The following is a 19,227-nucleotide window of genomic DNA, read 5'->3' on the forward strand; positions in this document are numbered from 1 at the left end:
CTACAGTAGGAGCTCAAGTACAGGACCACTGTCTGCCTCCTACACAGGTAATAATTGTGACAAACAGGAAGTGCTTGCTGTTCTGGTTAAGATGCAAGGCTATTTAATTGACCCAGTCTATTGATTGAAATCTTCTTGAGTTAAAGTATTTAGACATGTAATTCTTTCCTATTATTTTTCATTTCCTTTTCTTCTACTGCACCAGACTCTCTCCCAAGCATGCCCCAGATATTCCTGATGACAGCACTGACAACATCACTATCTTCACCAGAATCTTAGATCGTCTTCTGGATGGCTACGACAACCGGCTGCGACCTGGGCTTGGAGGTCAGTTACTATTTTAAGAAGTTCCACTTGGCTATTGTCATCTCAAAAGATTCTTAGAGTGCCTTTAGTAGTCTGAAAGTTAATATAAGCTGTCTCTTCCTTCTGAACAATGGAAATTATTTCTAACCCTTTATTTCAATTGTCAGTCTCTGATCTGGTTTTGGAAGTTTCTGAATTTCACTTAGTAAATGCATATAGGGTACTACACCCAGTGGCCAAGCCCATTACTGGTAATGAAATACCAGTCTATGGCTGGATGTCAGATGGGGCCCAGGAACAGCTGGGAAACATACCTTTGTTCTCAAAACCCTGAGCACATATCAGCTTGACATTGTAAATAGGAACAATCTGCGTTCTAGGTTGTACAATAGTTGGCTATCGGTGTAGCATGATCAGCAGTATGATCACAATGAGGTAAATGCATTATAATACATCATGGCTGTATTTAAAAGGCAGGTATGCAAATGCATATAAGTTCACTTTTTCCAGAACCACTTGAGATTTAGGTGCAGATATCATATCCCTTTGTCCATAAACACTTCAGTGTGTATTTCTTTAGAAAAATATTTTATAAAATTGCAATGGAATTATAAATTCAGAAAGTGTAACCTGAATAAACTATTTTCTAATTCATAGTCCATATTCAATGTTTGTCAGTTATCTCCAAAGTGTTCCTTATAGGAGTTTTCCATGGTATAGAATTCAGTCCAGGATTATGTACTGCATTTATTTCACATCTTATTAACTTATAATCTGGTATAGTTACTCAGTCTTTGTCTTTTATGACATTGATTTGATTTTCCCTACTCATTTTTGGAAGAAATACAAAAGTTAATTGTGTTTTCTCAGTGCATTACTCAAAAAAGGGACATAATGTTTGTTTGCACTATTGTAAGTACAATATTAGTTGCGATGTTTGTCATGTTATTACACATAAAATTACCATGATTTCAGTATACCATTAATAAATAATTTATGAGACAGTGCTTTGAGATTATTATATGATTGCACCCAATAGACACAATAGTTTTTTTTTATTTTAGTTGTTGTTCAAGTACAGTTTCCTGCCTTTTACCCACATCCCAGCCAACCCCCCAGCCCTCCCCACATCCCTGCCATTTCTACCACCCCCCTTGTTATTGTCCATGTGTCCTTTATACTTGTTCCTACAAACCGTTCACTGTTTTCCCCTGAAATTCCCTCCCCTCTGGTCACTGTCAGCCTGTTCTCATATTCAGTGTCTTTGGTTATATTTTGCTTGTTTGTTTGTTTTGTTGATTAGGTTCCTGTTAAAGGTGAGATCATATGGTATTTGTCTTTCATAGCCTGACTTATTTTGCTTAGCATAATGCTTTCCAGATCCATCCATGCTGTCCCAAAGGGTAGGAGCTCCTTCTTTATTACTGCTGCATAGAATTCCATTGTATGAATGTACCATAGTTTTTTTGATCCATTCAGTTACTGATGGGCACCTAGGTTGTTTCCAGCACTTAGCTATTGTAAATTGTGCTGCTATGAACATTGGGGTGCATAGGTTCTTTTGGATTGGTGTTTCAGGGTTCTTAGGATATAATCCTAGCAGTGGAATTGCTGGGTCAAAAGGCAGATCCATTTTTTGTTTTCTGAGAAAATTCCATGCTGTTTTCCATACTGTTGTACCAGTTTGCAATCCCAACAACAGTGCACTAGGGTTCCCTTTTCTCTAAAACCTCTCCAACACTTGTTATTTGTTTCTCTGTTTATGATGGCCATTCTGACAGGTGTGAAGTCATATCTTACTGTGGTTTTAATTTGCATCTCTCTGATAGCTAGCAATACTGAGCGTCTTTTCATGTATCTCTGGACACTCTGATATCCTCCTTGGAGAAGTGTCTGTTCAAGTCCTTTGCCCATTTTTTAATTGCGTTGCTTGTCTTCTTAGAGTGGAGTCATATGAGTTTTTTATATATTTTGGAGATTAAACCCTTGTCTGAGGCATCATTGGCAAATATGTTTTCCCATATGATTGGTTCTCTTTTTATGTTAATGATGTTTTCTTTACCTGGACAGAAACTTTTTATTTTGATGAGATCACATTTGTTTACTCTTTCCTTTATGTCCCTTGCTCTAGGGGACATGTAAGTGAAAATATTGCTGCGCAAAATATCTGAGATTTTCCTGCCTATGTTCTCTTCTAGGACTTTAATGGTATCAAGACTTATATTTAAATCTTGTATCCATCTTGAATTTATTTTTTTGTATGATGTAAGTTGGTGCTTGAGTTTCATTTTCATTGTGTGTAGCTGTCCAGGTCTCCCTACACCATTTGTTGAAGAGGCTATTTTTACTGCATTTTATGTTGCTGCCCTCTTTGCCGAATATTAGTTGACCATAGAGACTTGGGTTTATTTCTGGGCATTCTGTTCTGTTCCACTGGTCTATTGGTCAGTTTTTATGCCAGTACCAGGCTGTTTTGATTACAGTGGCCTTGTAATACTTTTTTGTATCAGGTATTGTGATCCCTCCTACTTTGCTCTTCTTTTTCAAAATTTCAGCAGCTATTCAGGGTTGTTTATGGTTCCATATGAATTTTTGAAGTGTTTGTTCTATGTCTGTGAAATATGCCATTGGTACTTTAATAGGTATTGCATTGAATGTGTATATTGCTATGGGTAGTATGGACAGTTTTATGTTGTTAATTCTTCTAATCCATGAACATGGTATGTGTTTCCATTTGTTTGTGTCTTCCTTGATTTCTTTCTTCAGTGTAGTGTAGTTTTCTGAGTACAGATCTTTTACATCCTTGGTTAGGTTTACTCCTAGGTACGTTATTTTCTTGTTGATATATCAAATAGGATTTTTTTCCTGATTTCTGTTTCTGATATTTCACTGTTGGTTTACAAACATGCCTTTGATTTCTGGATATTAACTTTGTATCCCACATGTTTGCCAAATTCATTTATTAGGTTGAACAATTTTTGGGCAGAGTCTGTAGGATTTTCTATGTACACTGTCATGTCATCTGTAAACAATGACAGTTTTTTTTTTTTCTTTCTGATTTGGGTGCCTTTTATTTCCTTTTTGTGTCTGATCACTGTGGCTAAAACTTCCAATACTATGTTGAATAGAAGTGGTGACAGTGGACAACCTTGTCTTGTTCCTGATGTTAGTGGGAAAGCTTTTAGTTTTTGCCCATTGAGTATGATGTTGGCTGTAGGTCTCTCATATATGGCCTTTATTATGTTGAGGAATAAACTCCCTCTATTCTCACTTTGCTGAGTGTTTTTATCATAAATGGGTGCTGTGCCTTATCAGATGCCTTTTCCACATCTTTTGATACGATCAAATGATTTTTGTCTTTGTTTATGTGAAGTATTACATTTATTGATTTGTGAATAATAATACCATCCTTCATCTGTGGGATAAATCTCACTTGGTCATGGTGTATGATCTTTTTAATGTATTGTTGGATGTGGTTTACCAATATTTTGTTGAGTAATTTAATGTCTATGTTTGTCAGCAATATTGGCCTGAGGTTTTCTTTCTTTGTTATGTCTTTATCTTATTTTGGGACTAGGATGATGCTGGCTTTGTATAAAGAGTTTGAGAATATTCCCTCTTCTTGGATTTTTTGGAACAGTCTGAGAAAGATAGGGATTATCTCTTTCTTAAATGCTTTGTAGAATTCTCCTGTGAAACCATCTGGTCCAGGGCTTTTGTGTGTTGGGAGTTTTTTTTATTATTGCTTCTATTTCATCTGCTGTTATTGGTCTCTTCAGGCTTTCTGCTTTTTCTTCATTGAGTTTTGGAATATTATATTTTTCTAGAAATTTTGGCATATAATTCTTCACCATAATTTCTTACATTCCTTTGTATTTCTGTGGTATCAGTTGTAATATCTCCTCTTTCATTTCTGATTGTGTTTATTTGGGTCCTCTCTGTTCTTTTCTTGATGAGCCTGCTTAGAGGGATGTGGATTTTGTTTATCTTTTCAAGAACCAGCTCCTGGATTCATTGATCCTTAGAATTGTGCTTTTAGTCTCTGTGTCATTTAATTCCACTCTGATCTTGGTTGTTTCCTTCCTTCTACTTGCTCTGGGCTGTCTTTGTTGTTTTTCCTTGAGTTCTTGAAGGCATAGGGTTAGGTTGTTTGTTTGAAATGTTTCTATCTTTTTTTTGGTAGGCCTGTATCACTATCAACTTCCCTGTAAGGACTGCCTTCACTGTGTCCCATAAATTTTGTGTTGTTGTGAGTTCATTTTAATTTGTTTCCAGAAGCTTTTTGATTTCTTCCCTAATTTCTTTCTTGACCCATTCATTGTTTAATAGTATGTTATTCAATCTCCATGATTTTGAGTGTTTGGGTTTTTTCCCTTGGGGTTGGTTTCTAGTTACAGTCCCTTGTGGTCAGAGAGTTTGGTGTAATTTCAATTGTCTTGAATTTGTTTAGGCTTGTTTTGTGTCCTATCATGTGGCCTATCTTTGAAAATGTTCCATGTGCATTTGAAAAGAATGTGTATTTAGCTTCTTTGGGATTAAGGGCTCTGTACATGTCAGTTAAAGTCCATTTCATCTAGGGTATTGTTCAATGCCACCATATCTTTGTTGACATTTTGTTTGGAAGATCTGTCCATTTTTGGCAGTGGGGTGTTAAAATTCCCACTATAATTGTGTTGCTGTTAATATCTTTCTTGAAGTCCTCTAAGATTTTCTTTATGTATTTGGGTACTCCTATGTTGGGTGCATATATATTTACAACATTTATGTCTTCTTGGTGGATTCTTCCCTTGAGTAATATGAAGTGACCTTGTGGGTCTCTTTTTATGGCCCTTTTTTGAAGTCTATTTTGTCTATATGAGGATGGCTGCCCCAGCTTTTTTTACTGTCCATTTGCTTGGAAAATTTGTTTCCAGCTCTTCAATTTCAGTCTATGTAGGTCTTTTGTCCTGAGGTGGGTCTCTTGTAGGCAGCATATGTGTGGGTCATGTTTTCTTATCCAATCAGCTATTCTATGTCTTTTGATTGGAGCATTTAATCCATTTATGTTTAAGGTTATTACTGATAGGTACTTATCCATTGCCTTTTATGTACCTGTGTTACTCTCTCTCCCTCTCTCTCTGCCTCTCTCTTCCTTCCTTTCCTTAAAACAACACCTTTAGTGTCTCTTGCAGAGCTGGTTTTGTGGAGGTGTATTCTTTTAGACTTTTTTTTTTTGTCTGGGAAGCTCCTTATTTGGCCTTCTATCTTGATTGAGAGCCTTGCTGGGTAAAGTAGCCTTGGTTGCAGACCTCTGGTTCTCATTACTTGGAATATTTCTTGCCATCCTCTTCTGGCTTGGAGTGTTTCCATTGAGAAGTCAGCTGCTAACCCTATCAGGGTTCCCTTGTATGTTACTTCTTGTTTCTGCCTTGCTGCCCTTAAGATTCTCTCTTTGTCTTGGTATTTTGCCATTTTAATTATAATGTGTCTTGAAGTGGGCCTCTTTGGGTTCCTCTTGATTGGGAATCTCTGCATTTCCTGGATTTGTGTGACCTTTTCTCTCATCAAATTAGGGAAATTATCCATCATTACTTTTTCAAATATGTTTTCTATCCCTTGCTCTTCTCCTTCTGGTATCCCTATTATACGGGTATTATTACATTTCATATTGTCTTGCATTTCTCTTAATCCCTCTTCATTCTTTCTGAGCCTCTTTTCCTTTCCTTGCTCTTTCTGGATGTTTTTTTTCTCCTTTATCCTCCAGTTCACTGATCTGATATTCTTCTTCATCGATCCTGCTTTTGATTCCTTCTAGTGTGTTCTTCAGTTCAGAAATTGTACTCTTCATTTCCTCTTGGCCCTTGTCGATAGTTTCAGTTTCCTTTTTCGTGTTGATATAGTTTGCAGTGAGTTCATTGTAGTTTCCCTGTAGTTTCTGGTAGCTCGTTGTGAGCTCATTGAGCTTCCTGATAACCATTGCTTTGAACTCAATATATGATAGTTGACTTGCCTCTATTTCATTTAGCATTCTTTCTGAGGCTTCCTCCTTTCTTTTCATTTGGGGATTGTTTCTTTGTCTCCCCATTGTTTGTGAGACTCTTCTTGTTTGCCTCAGCTTTTTAAATTGGTCTGTTCTGGCTCCCTGGGTTTATGGTGTGAACTTCTGTGGTAGAATATGTGTGAGATTCAGTGGTGCAGTATCCTTGATCTCTGAAGCTCACTAGTCTTGGGCTGTCATTTAAGTTGGCTCTTTGTTTATCTTTGGGTTTTGATTGTTGTTGGGTCTTTCTTTGGTGGGTCCTTCCCACCAGCTGGTTAACTGAGGGTCACTCTGTCCACCACCTCTTGTATTTTATTGTTCTGGTGTGGGCAGGTTGTGTTCAAGTTGGTTCTTGCATGTGTACAATGTTTTAAGGATTCTCTCTTGCTCTTGTTCAGTTGTTTGTACTGGATAGTTACTCCACTATTTAGTTGTATTTCTAGATAGGTCTCTGATTGAGGTTTGTGTGGTTTCCACTCCCTTCTTCACCTTCTTTTGTTGTTCTCTGTTGGTGGTTCCTTTGTTGTTTGGTTTCCTCTTCCAGTGAGTATCCTGGTGTTCACTGCTTCCACCTCTTGTTGGTTTCAAACTGGCCAAACTGGGTTTTCTGGCCTTGCTGGCTTCAGCAGGCTGAGTGGGGATTGGTATGGATTTTCTCCCTTCCAAATCTGCACTTAGTCAGTCTTGCGCACTCTCCGCAGAGGTAGCCTGGTGCTTCTCCCTGGCGCCTTGGGTGTGGGATCCAGTTCTTCCTCAGAGCACTCTTTCCCAGGGAGTTACCACTGTGGGCTGAGGTGTAGCCACGCATGCTCTCGGCCAGGCTGCCTCGGTCCCACAGGTTCGGGTGTGCCCTTCCCAGTGCTATGGGGGCACGCAGTGCCTTCTGTGCAACCTCGGGATCACTTCCAAGGAGTGTGGGGAGTAGGCCAGAGCAATTGCTGCAGTAGAATTCCCCAAACACTGTCTCTCTTTTCACTTTTTCTTTTTGAGAAATTTCTCCTACTCAAGCCTGCTGCTCCATACAATGGCCTGGCCTCTCACACAGCCCAGTTCTCCAGCTAGACTGGTAACAGGGTCAGGGCCTGTCACTGTGGGACTCTCAACTCTGCTGGAATTTACAGACTCTGCGGGGCTCAGAGCCCCTGTGTGTTTTCCACTTAGCCCTTATTCCCCTCTCTGTGACTTCAAACAACCAGGTCTCTTCTGGTGCTGCTTAAATCTTGTTTGGCCAGGGAGGGAACAGTTGATCAGGCTCTCTCCCAAGGACTCTGTGGGAAACCCGGCAGTGGGCACTGGGCCTGGGGCTGCAGCCGCCCTGGTCACCACACTGGTCCCTGAGACCTTATTGTCCTGAAGCACTCTCCTTACTGTCTGTTTTTTTCAGTGTCTGCTATAATTTTTGGTCTCTTATTTTCATATATGCTGGGTACTGTTGGCTGTTTGCTCTGTTCCTCCATAGATAGGCTAGGTTTTTCTCCTGTGTGTAGGGGGAAATGTTATCTACTTCCTTCTATCTCACCGCCATCAGAAAAGTGTGGTAGTGGCCTTACAACGACATAGGTCTTTTTACAATCCAAATGGCCTTTATGTTATAATTCTTTTATCTATTATACCCACATTCAATGAAAACCACACAAGAAAATGTAATCTTTCTATTTTAGCAGACATAACTATTGCAAAGAATTTAAAAATAAAAAACTTATATGGCATTTTTCCAGATTTTCTATTTCTCTTGCTCTTTTTATATTCCTGAATATCTAATTATCCTCCAGTATTATTTCTTTTGAGTCTGAAGAAGTTTCTTAAAAATTTCTTAGATAACAAATCTGCTAGTAACCATCTCTTGTCTTTTTAAATCTGAAAATATCTTTAACCTCATTCCTAAAACATATTTGTACTGGATATAGAATGATGAGGTTGACTGTTGTTTTCCTTTTAAATTTCTTGTTATTTAAGTACAGTTGTCTCCATTTTCACCACACCACACCCCCACCCCACCCATTCTGCCTCTCACCCTTGAATCTACTTTCTTTGGCTTTGTCCATGTCTCCTTTACAGATGTTCTTTGATGGCTCTTCCCCTATAATACATCTCCTGCCTCATCCCTGGTAACTGTCAGTTTATTCTTTATTCCATTATCTCTGGTTGTATTTTCCTTGCTTGTTTGTTTTGTTGATTAGGTTATACTTATAGGTGAGTTCCTATAGTACTTCTCTTTCACTGCCTAGCTTATTTTACTTAGCACAATGCTTTCCAGTTCCATCCATGCTGTCATGAAGGGTAAGAGCTCCTTTTTTTCTGCTGTGTACTATTCCATTATGTAAAGTACCACAGTTTTTTTTTATTTTTTAATTTCATTCTTGTTCAAGTACAGTTGTCTGCATTTAACCCTGCCTCTCCCTGCCACCCCAACCATCCCCACCCTGCTCCCTTGATTCCACCCTCCCTTGGTTTTGTCCATGTGTCCTTTATATTTGTTCCTGAAAACACTTCACACTTTTCACCACATTATCACCTCCCATCTCCCCTCAGGTTACTAGCTGTTTGTTCTTAGTTTCAATGTTGCTGGTTATATTTTTATTGCTTGTTTGTTTTTGTTGATTGGGTTTCACTTAAAGGTGAGATCATATAGTATTTGTATTTCACCACCTGGCATACTTCACTTAGCATAATGTTCTCTAGTTCCATCCATATTGTCCCAAAGGGTAGGAGCTCCTTCTTTCTTTCCACTGAACAGTATTTCATCATGTAAATGTACCATAGTTTTTAGATCCATTCTTTAATGTTGGGCATTTAGGCTGCTTCCAGTATTTGCCTACTGTAAATTGTGCTGCTATGAACATTGGGGTGCATAGGTTGTTTTATGTTGGTGTTTCAGGGTTCTTAAGGTGTAATCCAAACAGTGGTAATGCTGGATCAAAAGCCACTTCCATTTTTAGTTTTCTGTGGAAATTCCATACTGTTTTCCACAGTGGCTGCACCAGTCTACATTCCCACCAACAGTGCGTTAGGGTTCCATTTTCTCCCCATCCTCTCTAACACTTGTTGTTTGTTGATTTGTTTCTGATGGCCATCACACTGATATGAAGTGGTATCTCCTTGTGGTTTTAATTTGCATCTCTCTGATGGCTAGTGATGCTGAGCATCTTTTCATATGTCTCTCAGCCTTTTGTATGTCTTCCTTTGAGCAGTGTCTGTTGAAGTCCTTAGCCGATTTTTAATTGGGTTGTCTTCCTGGAGTGGAGTCATGTGAGTTCTTTATATATTTTGGAAATCAAACCTTTTTACAAGGTATCATTGGCAAATATGTTTTCCCATATGATTGGTTCTCTTTTAATTTTAATGCTTTTTTCTTTAACTGTGCGTAAGCTTTATATTTTGATGAGATCCCATTTTTTATTCTTTCCTTTATGTCCCTTGCTCTAGGGGACATATTGGTGAAAATATTGCTGTGTGAAATATCTGAGATTTTCCTGCCTATGTTCTCCTCTAGGACTTTTATGGTGTCACAAGGTATATTTAAGTCTTTTATCAATCTTGAATTTATTTTTGTGTATGTTGTAAGTTGGGGATTGAGGTTCTTTCTTTCTCTTTCTCTTTCTCTTTTCTTTTCTTTTCTTTTCTTTTCTTTTCTTTTCTTTTCTTTTCTTTTCTTTTCTTTTCTTTCTCTCTCTCCCCTACCCCCCCTATTTATTTTTGCATGTATTTGTCCAGATGTTTTAACACCATTTGTTGAAGAGGCCATTTTTACTCCATTTTATGCTTCTGCTCATTTTGTCTATTATTAATTGGCTATAGAGACTTGTGTTTATTTCTGGGTTTTCTATTCTGTTCCATTAGTCTATGTGTCTGTTCTTATGCCAATACCAGGTTGTTTTTATTACAGCAGCCTTGTAAAAGAGTTTGATATCAGGTATCATGATCCCTCCTACTTTCTTCTTGTTTCTCAAAGTTGCCATAACTATTTGGTGTCATTTACAGTTCCATATAATTTTTGAAATGTTTGTTTTATACCTGTGAAATATGCCATTGACATTTTAATAGGGATTGCATTGAATCTATAAATTGCTTTGGGTAGTATGGACATTTTCATGATGTTGATTCTCCCAATCCATAAATGCAGTACATGCTTCCATTTATTTGTGTCTTCCTTAATTTCTTTCATCAGTGTTGTGTAGTCTTCTTAGTACAGGTCTTTTACCTCCATTTTTAGGTTTATTCCTAGGTACTTTATTTTTCATGTTGCTATAGCAAATGGGATTTTATTCCTGATTTCTGATTCTGACGTTTCATTGTTTGTGTTTAAAAATGCCTTCAATTTCTGAATATTGACTTTGAACCCTGCTGTTTTTCCAAAGTCACTTATTAGATTCAGTAGTTTTTGGTGGAGTCTATAGAGTTTTCTTTTTTTAAAGATTTTATTTATTTATTTTTAGAGAGGGTGAAGGGAGGGAGGGAGGGAGAGAGAGAGAGAGAAGCATCAATGTGCAGTTGCTGGGGGCTGTGGCCTGCAACCCAGGCATGTGCCCTGACTGGGAATTGAACCTGCGACACTTTGGTTCACAGCCCACACTCATTCCACTGAGCTACACCAGCCAGGGTTAGAGTTTTCTATGTACACTATTATGTCATCTGAAAACAGTGACACTTTTACTCCCTCCTTTCCTTTTAGATGCCTTTTATTTGTCTTTCTTGTCTGATCACTATGGCTAAGACTTCCAATACCATACTGAATAGAAGTGGTGAAAGTGGACATGCTTGTCTTGGTCCTGGTCATAGTGGGAAAGCTTTTAGCTTTTGCCTGTTGAGTGTGATGATGGCTGTAGGTTTCTCTTAGATGGCCTTTCTCATGTTGAGGAATTCTCCCTCTACTCCAACTTTGCTGAGTGTTTTTATCATAAATGGGTATTATACCTATCAAATACGTTTTCCACATCTATTGATATGATCATGTGGTTCTTGTGTTTCCTTTTACTTGTGTGATGTATTACATTTATTGATTTGTGCACATTGTACCATCCTTGCATTTCTGGGATGAATCCCACTTCATCATGGTGTATGATCTTTTTAATGTATTTGTGGATGTGATTTTGCAATATTTTGTTGACTATTTTAGTGTCTATGTTCGTGAGCAGTATTGGCCTATAATTTTCTTTCTTTGTTGTGTCTATATCTGGTTTTGGGATTAGAATGATACTGGCTTTTATAAAGAGTTTGAGAGTATTCCCTCCTCTTGGATTTTTTGGAGTAGTCTGAGAAAGATAAGGGTTAGCTCTTCCTTAAATGTTTTGTAATATTCTCCTGTGAAACCATCTAGTCCAGGGCTTTTGTGTATCAGAGGATTACTGCTTGTATTTCATCAGCTGTTATTAGTCTGTTCAGGCTTTCTGCTTCTTCACTGAGTTTTGTAAGATTATATTTTTCTAGAAATTTGTCCATTTCACCTAGGTTTTCAAATTTCTTGGCATATAGTTGTTTGTAGTTACTTCTCATAATCCTTTGTATTTCTGTGGTATCAATTGTAATCTTTCCTCTTTCATTTCTGATTGTGTTTATTTTGTTCCTCTGTCTTTTTTTTCTTGATGAGTCTGCTTAAAGGCCTGTTATTATTGTTTATATTTTCAAGAACCAGCTCCTGGATTTATTGATCTTTTGGATTTTTGTTTTAGTCTCTATGTCACTTAATTCTGTTCTGATCTTGGTGACTGTTGTTTTCTTTAAGCATGAAATTTCACCATCTTGTGTAGTTTGTGATTTAATGATGTATCTTTAGTCTTTGAAAAAATTACTTCCCTTCACAGACTGTTATTTTCCAACAACTTCTGTCAAAATTTTTCTTTATCTTTGGTGATTGGCAGTTTGATTACATCTATGTATTGTTCCTTTTTTATTTTTTTTCTGTTTGGAGCCTGGGAAACACTTTGAAATTATAAATTTATGCCTTCTATCCATCTTGAAAAACTTCTGGGCACTATTTCTTCAAGAATCGACCTGAATAGACACTTCTCCAAAGAGGCTATAAAGATGGTCAATGGACATATGAGAAGATGTTCAACATCATTTAGCCATCAGAGAGTTGCAATTAAAAATACAATGAGATATCACCCCATACCTGTGAGAATGTCCATCATTAATATATCAACAAACAGCAAGTCCTGGTGATGATGTGGAGAAAAAGGAACTTCAGTGCACTATTGATGGGAATGCAGACTGGTGCAGCTACTGAGAAAAAACAGTATGGAATATCCTGACAAAAACTAAAAATTGGACTGCATTTGGACAGGGCAATTCTGCTGCTGAAAATATACACTAAGAATCTCGAATCACCAATTCAAAAGAACTTATGAATCCCTATGTTCATAGTGGTACTATCTACTATAGCCAAGTGCTGGATACAGCCTAAGTGTCCATCAGTAGATGAGTGGATCAAAGAACTGTGGTACTTTTACACAATGGAATACTATGAAAGAATGAACTCCTACATTTCTTAAGAACATGGATGGAACTGGAGAATATTATGCTAAATGAAATGAGCCAGTCAGTGAAAGAAACTACCATATGATATCACCTATAAGAGGAATCTAATGAACAAAATAAACTAATGAGCAAAATAGAACCACAGGCATGGAAATGTGGAGCAGACTGAAAGTGATCACAGATATGGGGAGGGTGAATAATGGTAGAAAGAAAAGGAAAGTACTAGTCAAAGAACATGTGTGCATTACCCCCAGATATGGACAACAGTGTGGGAGCGCGGGGTGACATGGTTGAAGGATAGCAAAGGGGGAAATATTGGGACAAATGTAATAGAACAACAATTAAAAATGATTAAATATATACACATATATATATATTTTTTTCACTAATTTGTTTCTCCTCTTTTCCTGGAGCTCCAGTGTTCTATGTGTTAGACCTTAGTATGCTATACAGCATGGCTCTGAGGTTCTGTTGATATTTTTCCGTCACTTTGCTTAATAATCTTCACATTTTATATTTTCTATCAATCATTCCCCAAGTTCACTGATTATCGTTTGTCATTTTCATTATATTATTGAGGCAATCAAATGAATTTCTTTTGATAATTGTATTTTCCATTTCTAAAATTTCATATTAGTTATTTTAAACTTGTAATTTCACTTCAGAGAACTTCTATTTTAGATGTGTTTTCATTTACCTTATGAACATGGTTATAATAGCTGTTTTAAAGTTTTTGATACTTCTCTTTTTTAAGATTTTATTTATTTATTTTTTAGAGAGAGGGGAAGGGAAGGAGAAAGAGAGGGAGAGACACATCAATGTGTGGTTGTTCCTCACGTGCCCCCAACTGGGGACCTGGCTTGCAACCCAGGCATGTGCTCTGACTGGGAATCGAACTGGCAACCCTTTGGTTTGCAGGCCTGCACTCAATCCACTGAGCTATACCAGCCAGGGCAAAGTCTTTGATACTTCTGACATCTGAATTATGTTATGGTTGATATTTTTATTGTCTTTTTCTCTTGAAAATTGGTAATATTTTTCTGATTCTTTATAAGTCAAATAATGCTGGATTATATTCTGGAAATTTTGAATATTATGTTATAAAGAGCCTGAGCCTTGTTATAATGCTGTGGAGAATGCTCTTTTGTTTTTCCTGTTTTAGCAGACAGTCAGCTTGGTTAAATTCAGTCCACAAGGTCTGTCTTGCTTTCTATGGGTGGCAATAACCATCTGGTTAAGTTTTCAAAGATTTTCCTATGCTGTATTTGGTTTATTTTACACACGTATCACTTAGTGGATAGTGTAAGTCTTGGGTCATGGGTCTTTATAATAGTTTGTAGTTTAATTATGAAAATATTTGCTATGGTACTTTGGGTCTGTTCTATACTTGTGCTACTCAGGATTAGTATGAAATGTAGGTGGTTTAAATCATAGTTTACTTCTCAGGGTCTTTGGCATGTTGCTTTGGGTCTCTCCTATGTATGTGTTGAAGGGTGAGCCTATGATTTGTGGAATTCATATAACATATAACTACACTCTGGATTTCTCCATGCTCTTTGGCCTGCAGGAGTTTTTTCCCTCTGATTCTCTGGTAAGACAGATAGATAGGATTTTTTTTTGTAAAAATCAGTGTTGTGGCTATTTGTGTCACTGTCTTGTTATGCAGCTTTGCCTTTGAAGCAGAACTGCAAGAGAAAAGAAAAAAATCACATTATTCCCCTGTAGGTTGCTTTGCTAAGTTTTGAATCCCCTCCATAAACCAACTGTTCTTTCTTTCTTCTTCTTCTTTCTTTTTTTTACTTTTCAGAGTCCTTGAGTAGTTGCTTTCATATTTTGTTCAGAGATTTTATTTATAATCAGTGGGAAAGAAAAGCTGAATTTAATCCATCATGCCCAGAAACCAGTTTTTTTCTTAACTTTAGTCATTCACCCTCTTTTTCTTACTGTCTAGTTACAGGGGTGTCCAACCTGTGGTCTGCAGGCCACATGCGGCTCAGGATAGCTATGAATGTGGCCAGTACAAAATTGTAAATTTACTTAGAACATTATGAGATTATTTTGTGATTATATGTTCCAATGTTTTTACTGTGTGACCCAAGAAACTCTTCTTCTTCCAGTGTGGTGCAGAGATGCCAAAAGGTTGGATACCCCTGGTGGTTTTGTGGCTTGATTCTACTCTGATCCCTATTCCAAAGTGGACCTTCCTTGGTATTTTGAAGTTTCTTCTCCATTGTGCTATTGTTTATCTGTTTCTGGTCCAACAAGCTGCTTGGCTCAATTCCTAACCCCAAGACTATGTCTTTGTATGTTATGTTATCCCCACCCACCCCATAACCCTAGCTTGTAGAAGCAAACAGAATCATGCCTTAGGCATCAGTTTAGCTTTGCTTTTTAAATCTTCTTTAAAAGGAGAGCTCCAGCTCTGACGTATGAGTACTTGACCTGTTTCCAGTCTCCTCTTTCACTACACTTGCTTTCAGACCCAGAACTTTGCCTTCATCATTGCTTACACCTTTGTTTTGTTTCTATTCCATGATATTTTGATCCTTTATTTGAAACAACTATAACTTTTTGTTATATATTTTATATGTTATCTGTCAATATTGTGTGTTTGGAGCAGAGGTGTTATACTGAAATGTGAAGTTACTTGTGCCATATCATCTGGAAGTCCCAAACACTTCTTTTTTTATTTTTATTTTTTATTTTTTTATTTTAATCATTGTTCAAATACAGTTTTCTCCTTTTTACTCCCAATCCAGTCCCCACCCCCCAGCCTCCCCACTTCCCTCCCATTACCACCCTCCCCTTAGTTTATGACCATGTGTCCTTTAAGTTTGTTCCTGTGAACCCTTCCCACTGTCCCCTTAAGTTCCCTCTTCTCTCCCCTCCAGTCACCATCAGCCTGTCCTCTATTTCAGTGTCTTTGGTTATATTTTGCTTGTTTCTTTGTTTTGTTATTTAGGTTCCTGTTAAAGGTGAGATCATATGGTATTTGTCTTTCACTGCCTGGCTTGTTTCACTAAGCATAATGTTTTCCAGTGCCGTCCACGCTGTTGCAAAGGGTAGGAGCTCCTTCTTTCTTTCTGCTGCATAGAATTCCATTGTGTAAATGTACCATAGTTTTGTGATCCATTCATTTACTGATGGGCATCTAGGTTGCTTCCAGCATCTAGCTATTGTAAATTGTGCTGCTATGAACATTGGGATGCATAGGTTCTTTTGAATTAGTGTTTTAGTATTCTTAGGATAGAGTCCCAGCAGTGGAATTGCTGGGTCAAAAGGCAGATCCATTTTTAGTTTTCTGAGGAAGTTCCATACTGCTTTCCACAGTGGTTGTACCAGTCTGCAGTCCCACCAGCAGTGCACTAGGGTCCCCTTTTCTCCACAACCTCTCCAACACTTGTTGTTTGTTGCTTTGTTTATGATGGCCATTCTGTCTGGTGTGAAGTGGTATCTCATTGTGGTTTTAATTTGCATCTCTCTGATAGCTAGCAATATTGAACATCATTTCATGTGCCTTTGGATCTTCTGTATGTCCTCCTTGGAGAAGTGTCTGTTCAAGTCCTTGGCCCACTTTTTAATTGGATTCCTTGTCTTCTTAGAGTGCAGTCATGTAAGTTCTTTATATATTTTGGAGATTAAACCCTTGTCTGAGGTATCATTGGTAAATATGTTTTCCCATACAGTTGGTTCTCTTTTAATTTTGATACTGTTTTCTTTAGCTGTGCAGAAGCTTTTTATTTTGATGAGGTCCCATTTGTTTATTCTTTCCTTTATGTCCCTTGCTCTAGGGGACATGTCAGTAAAAAAGCTTCTTCATGAAATATCTGAGATTTTCCTACCTACGTTCTCCTCTAGGACTTTAATGGTGTCACGTTTTATGTTTAAGTCTTTTATCCACCTTGAATTTATTTTTGTATATGGTGTAAGTTGGTGCTCAAGTTTCATTTTTTTGCACGTGGCTGTCCAGTTCTCCCAACACTATTTGTTGAAGAGGCTATTTTTATTCCATTTAATGTTGCTGCCTCCTTTGTCAAATATTAATTGACCATAGAGACTTGGGCTTATTTCTGGGCTCTCTGTTCTGTTCCATTGGTCTATGTGCCTGTTTTTATGCCAGTACCAGGCTGTTTTGATTACAGTGGCCTTGTAGTATAGTTTAGTGTCAGGTATTGTGATCCCTCCTACTTTACTCTTCTTTCTCAAAATTGCAGCAGCTATTCGGGGTCGTTTATAATTCCATATAAATTTCTGAACACTTCTTAAGGATGGCAATGAATGTGAGTCTGGTAGCCTCTTTAATCAACTATGGCTTTGGAAATGATAATATTTTTAATATTGGAATCATAACAAAGCAACTTCCATTTTTATAGATAAGGAAACTAAGGTATAACTTGAAGTAGGACCAGAACTAATCCAAATCTCCAGATTTCTATACCAATAGTTTTGCCATTTATTAATTTTTGTTTAAGCTAAATATCAGTAAGTTCTGAAAAATACCAGAGTATTCTTGTAACATTTTTAGATATTTTAGCTGTTTTAAAGGTTCCATTGCTTCTCCCTGGCTCTCAGCTTGTGGCTCAAGAATGTGCCTCTAGAGTAGGATAAGATATTGTGTTGTAAGCCTCCAGCTTATTTCTTGGTCATTATTTAGGCCCTGCATCAACTTCCCCCTCTAATTTATATAATGTTGCCCCATGGAAACCCTATTAGCTCTTGGGAATGGGCTCTATTTACAGGAAAGGGCTATGAATTGCTGAAGAGGCTGATCTCTGATGTTTTTATTTCTTCTACACCTGTTACTGACATCCATCAAAAGAAAGGGGTGCCACTGTAAAAGTCTGAGGGCAAAGATATTCTAGGAATATGCTTCTGTAGACCTATAGTAACACTACTGGGAACATTGAACACAGCGTCCTTTCTAGAGAAAAGTCAAAATATCATTTGACTATTTTTTTCCCATGGACTAAAGCCTTGATATTATTTTTTTCCTGTGTCCTTCTTTACTGCATTAATGCTTATTTCTTGTTTATGCTACTGGGCCTATCTCTTTGGTTTTAATTTGGTGCTTTTGATCGATTCTGGACTTAGAAATCAGGAAACCAAAGATTCATATACTACTTTTTAAATAAACTTCAGAGATTGCTGTGGTGAAACCCTTGATCGTCTAGATAAGGAAACTGAGGCTCGGGGAGATAAGTATCATTCAAGATAATGGAGCTCGTGGGTAGCACTGCCTGGGTTTGTACCCAGATCTTCTGAAATAAGATTCAATGCTTTTTGCATTATATCCTGGGTAAGTATTGGGTTAGATAACAAATAATAGGTGTAGGGGAAAGGTTGCAGAAGGAAAATATCTAGAATGAGTGAAAGACAAATGTAATAATTTGAATGGACAGTTGAAATATGTGTTGGTACTTTACAATTTAAGTATTAAATAGTAGATTAAAAGGAAGATGGAATGCTGAAGGTTTTGGTACAGGAATCAGTGTTTTTGTATAACCAGGGAAAGAAGTGATCTACGTGTTGTCTACTGCCCATAACTGTATTTGGCTTGAGAGTGAAAGGCATAATTTGTGCCCTCAATAAGACTTAAATTCTTGAAAATTTTGGGAAACAAGGCAGTGAATTTTGTTTTGTATTACCATTGGGAGGGACAAGATTCTAGCAATAGTGGAGTTAATCACAATCCCCAGTGCTTAGGTTGGGGGTGACTATGGTCTCTTTAAAATCTTGTAGTATTTTTAAATTTTGTGGTATATTTTATTGGTGTTATAAACATGCATTATGTAAAGCTAGCTATTAAAGATTTGCCATACATTTTAGGTACCAGGCACTAGATGGAGTAGCATAAACACAGTGCTAGATTTCTAGCCTACCAAATCTCACAAGTCGTGAGTTCTGTCTAAATAGCCTGGAAAAGTGTTTGTGAGCCTATGCAAAGTTTAAGTTATAGGTCAGAACCTCTGGTACAGAGTCTTGTCATTTCTGCTTCCTTAGGCTACCTGTTTCTGATTCCTCCAGAGACTTATCTGTAATTAATGATATTGGGATGGGTCACTGATTACTCATGGTATTTCATCCCCCAAGGATTGTCAAAGGCAAGTGAAAAGGTAGGGTGACAATGGAGACAATTGTACTTGAACAACAATAAAAAAGAATGAAAAAAAAGGTCTTTAGCATGAGAACAGAGTGGTCCAGTTCTCCTATCTTGAGAGCCTATCAGTGTCACTGTAGCCTACTCCATAAATTCATGTAGCTAGCACACCTAGACAGCTGGTCACATGGGAGGTCATTTTCAGCATCTTAGTCTCTTTTCAAGATGAAAAGTGTGCACAAAAATAAGCACTCATTCTCCAAAATTTTCAGTGGTCTGGAAGTAAAAAACAGAAAAGGCAAGGTGGGTTTTTTTGTTGTTAATGTCC

General features: G+C 37.5%; 1 protein-coding gene across 1 annotated transcript in view; it reads left to right on the forward strand.

The window, feature by feature from the left end:
- The window catches only part of GABRA3 (gamma-aminobutyric acid type A receptor subunit alpha3), a 351,529-nt gene that overhangs the window by 130,328 nt on the left and 201,974 nt on the right, over positions 1-19,227 (forward strand). Inside the window, exon 3 of the mRNA XM_036017204.1 lies at positions 206-327. Coding sequence (XP_035873097.1) covers positions 206-327 — 122 coding nt within the window. The remainder of the gene's footprint in view (positions 1-205; positions 328-19,227) is intronic.

This window comes from Phyllostomus discolor, chromosome X (assembly GCF_004126475.2).
Source record: "Phyllostomus discolor isolate MPI-MPIP mPhyDis1 chromosome X, mPhyDis1.pri.v3, whole genome shotgun sequence".
NCBI lineage: Eukaryota > Metazoa > Chordata > Mammalia > Chiroptera > Phyllostomidae > Phyllostomus > Phyllostomus discolor.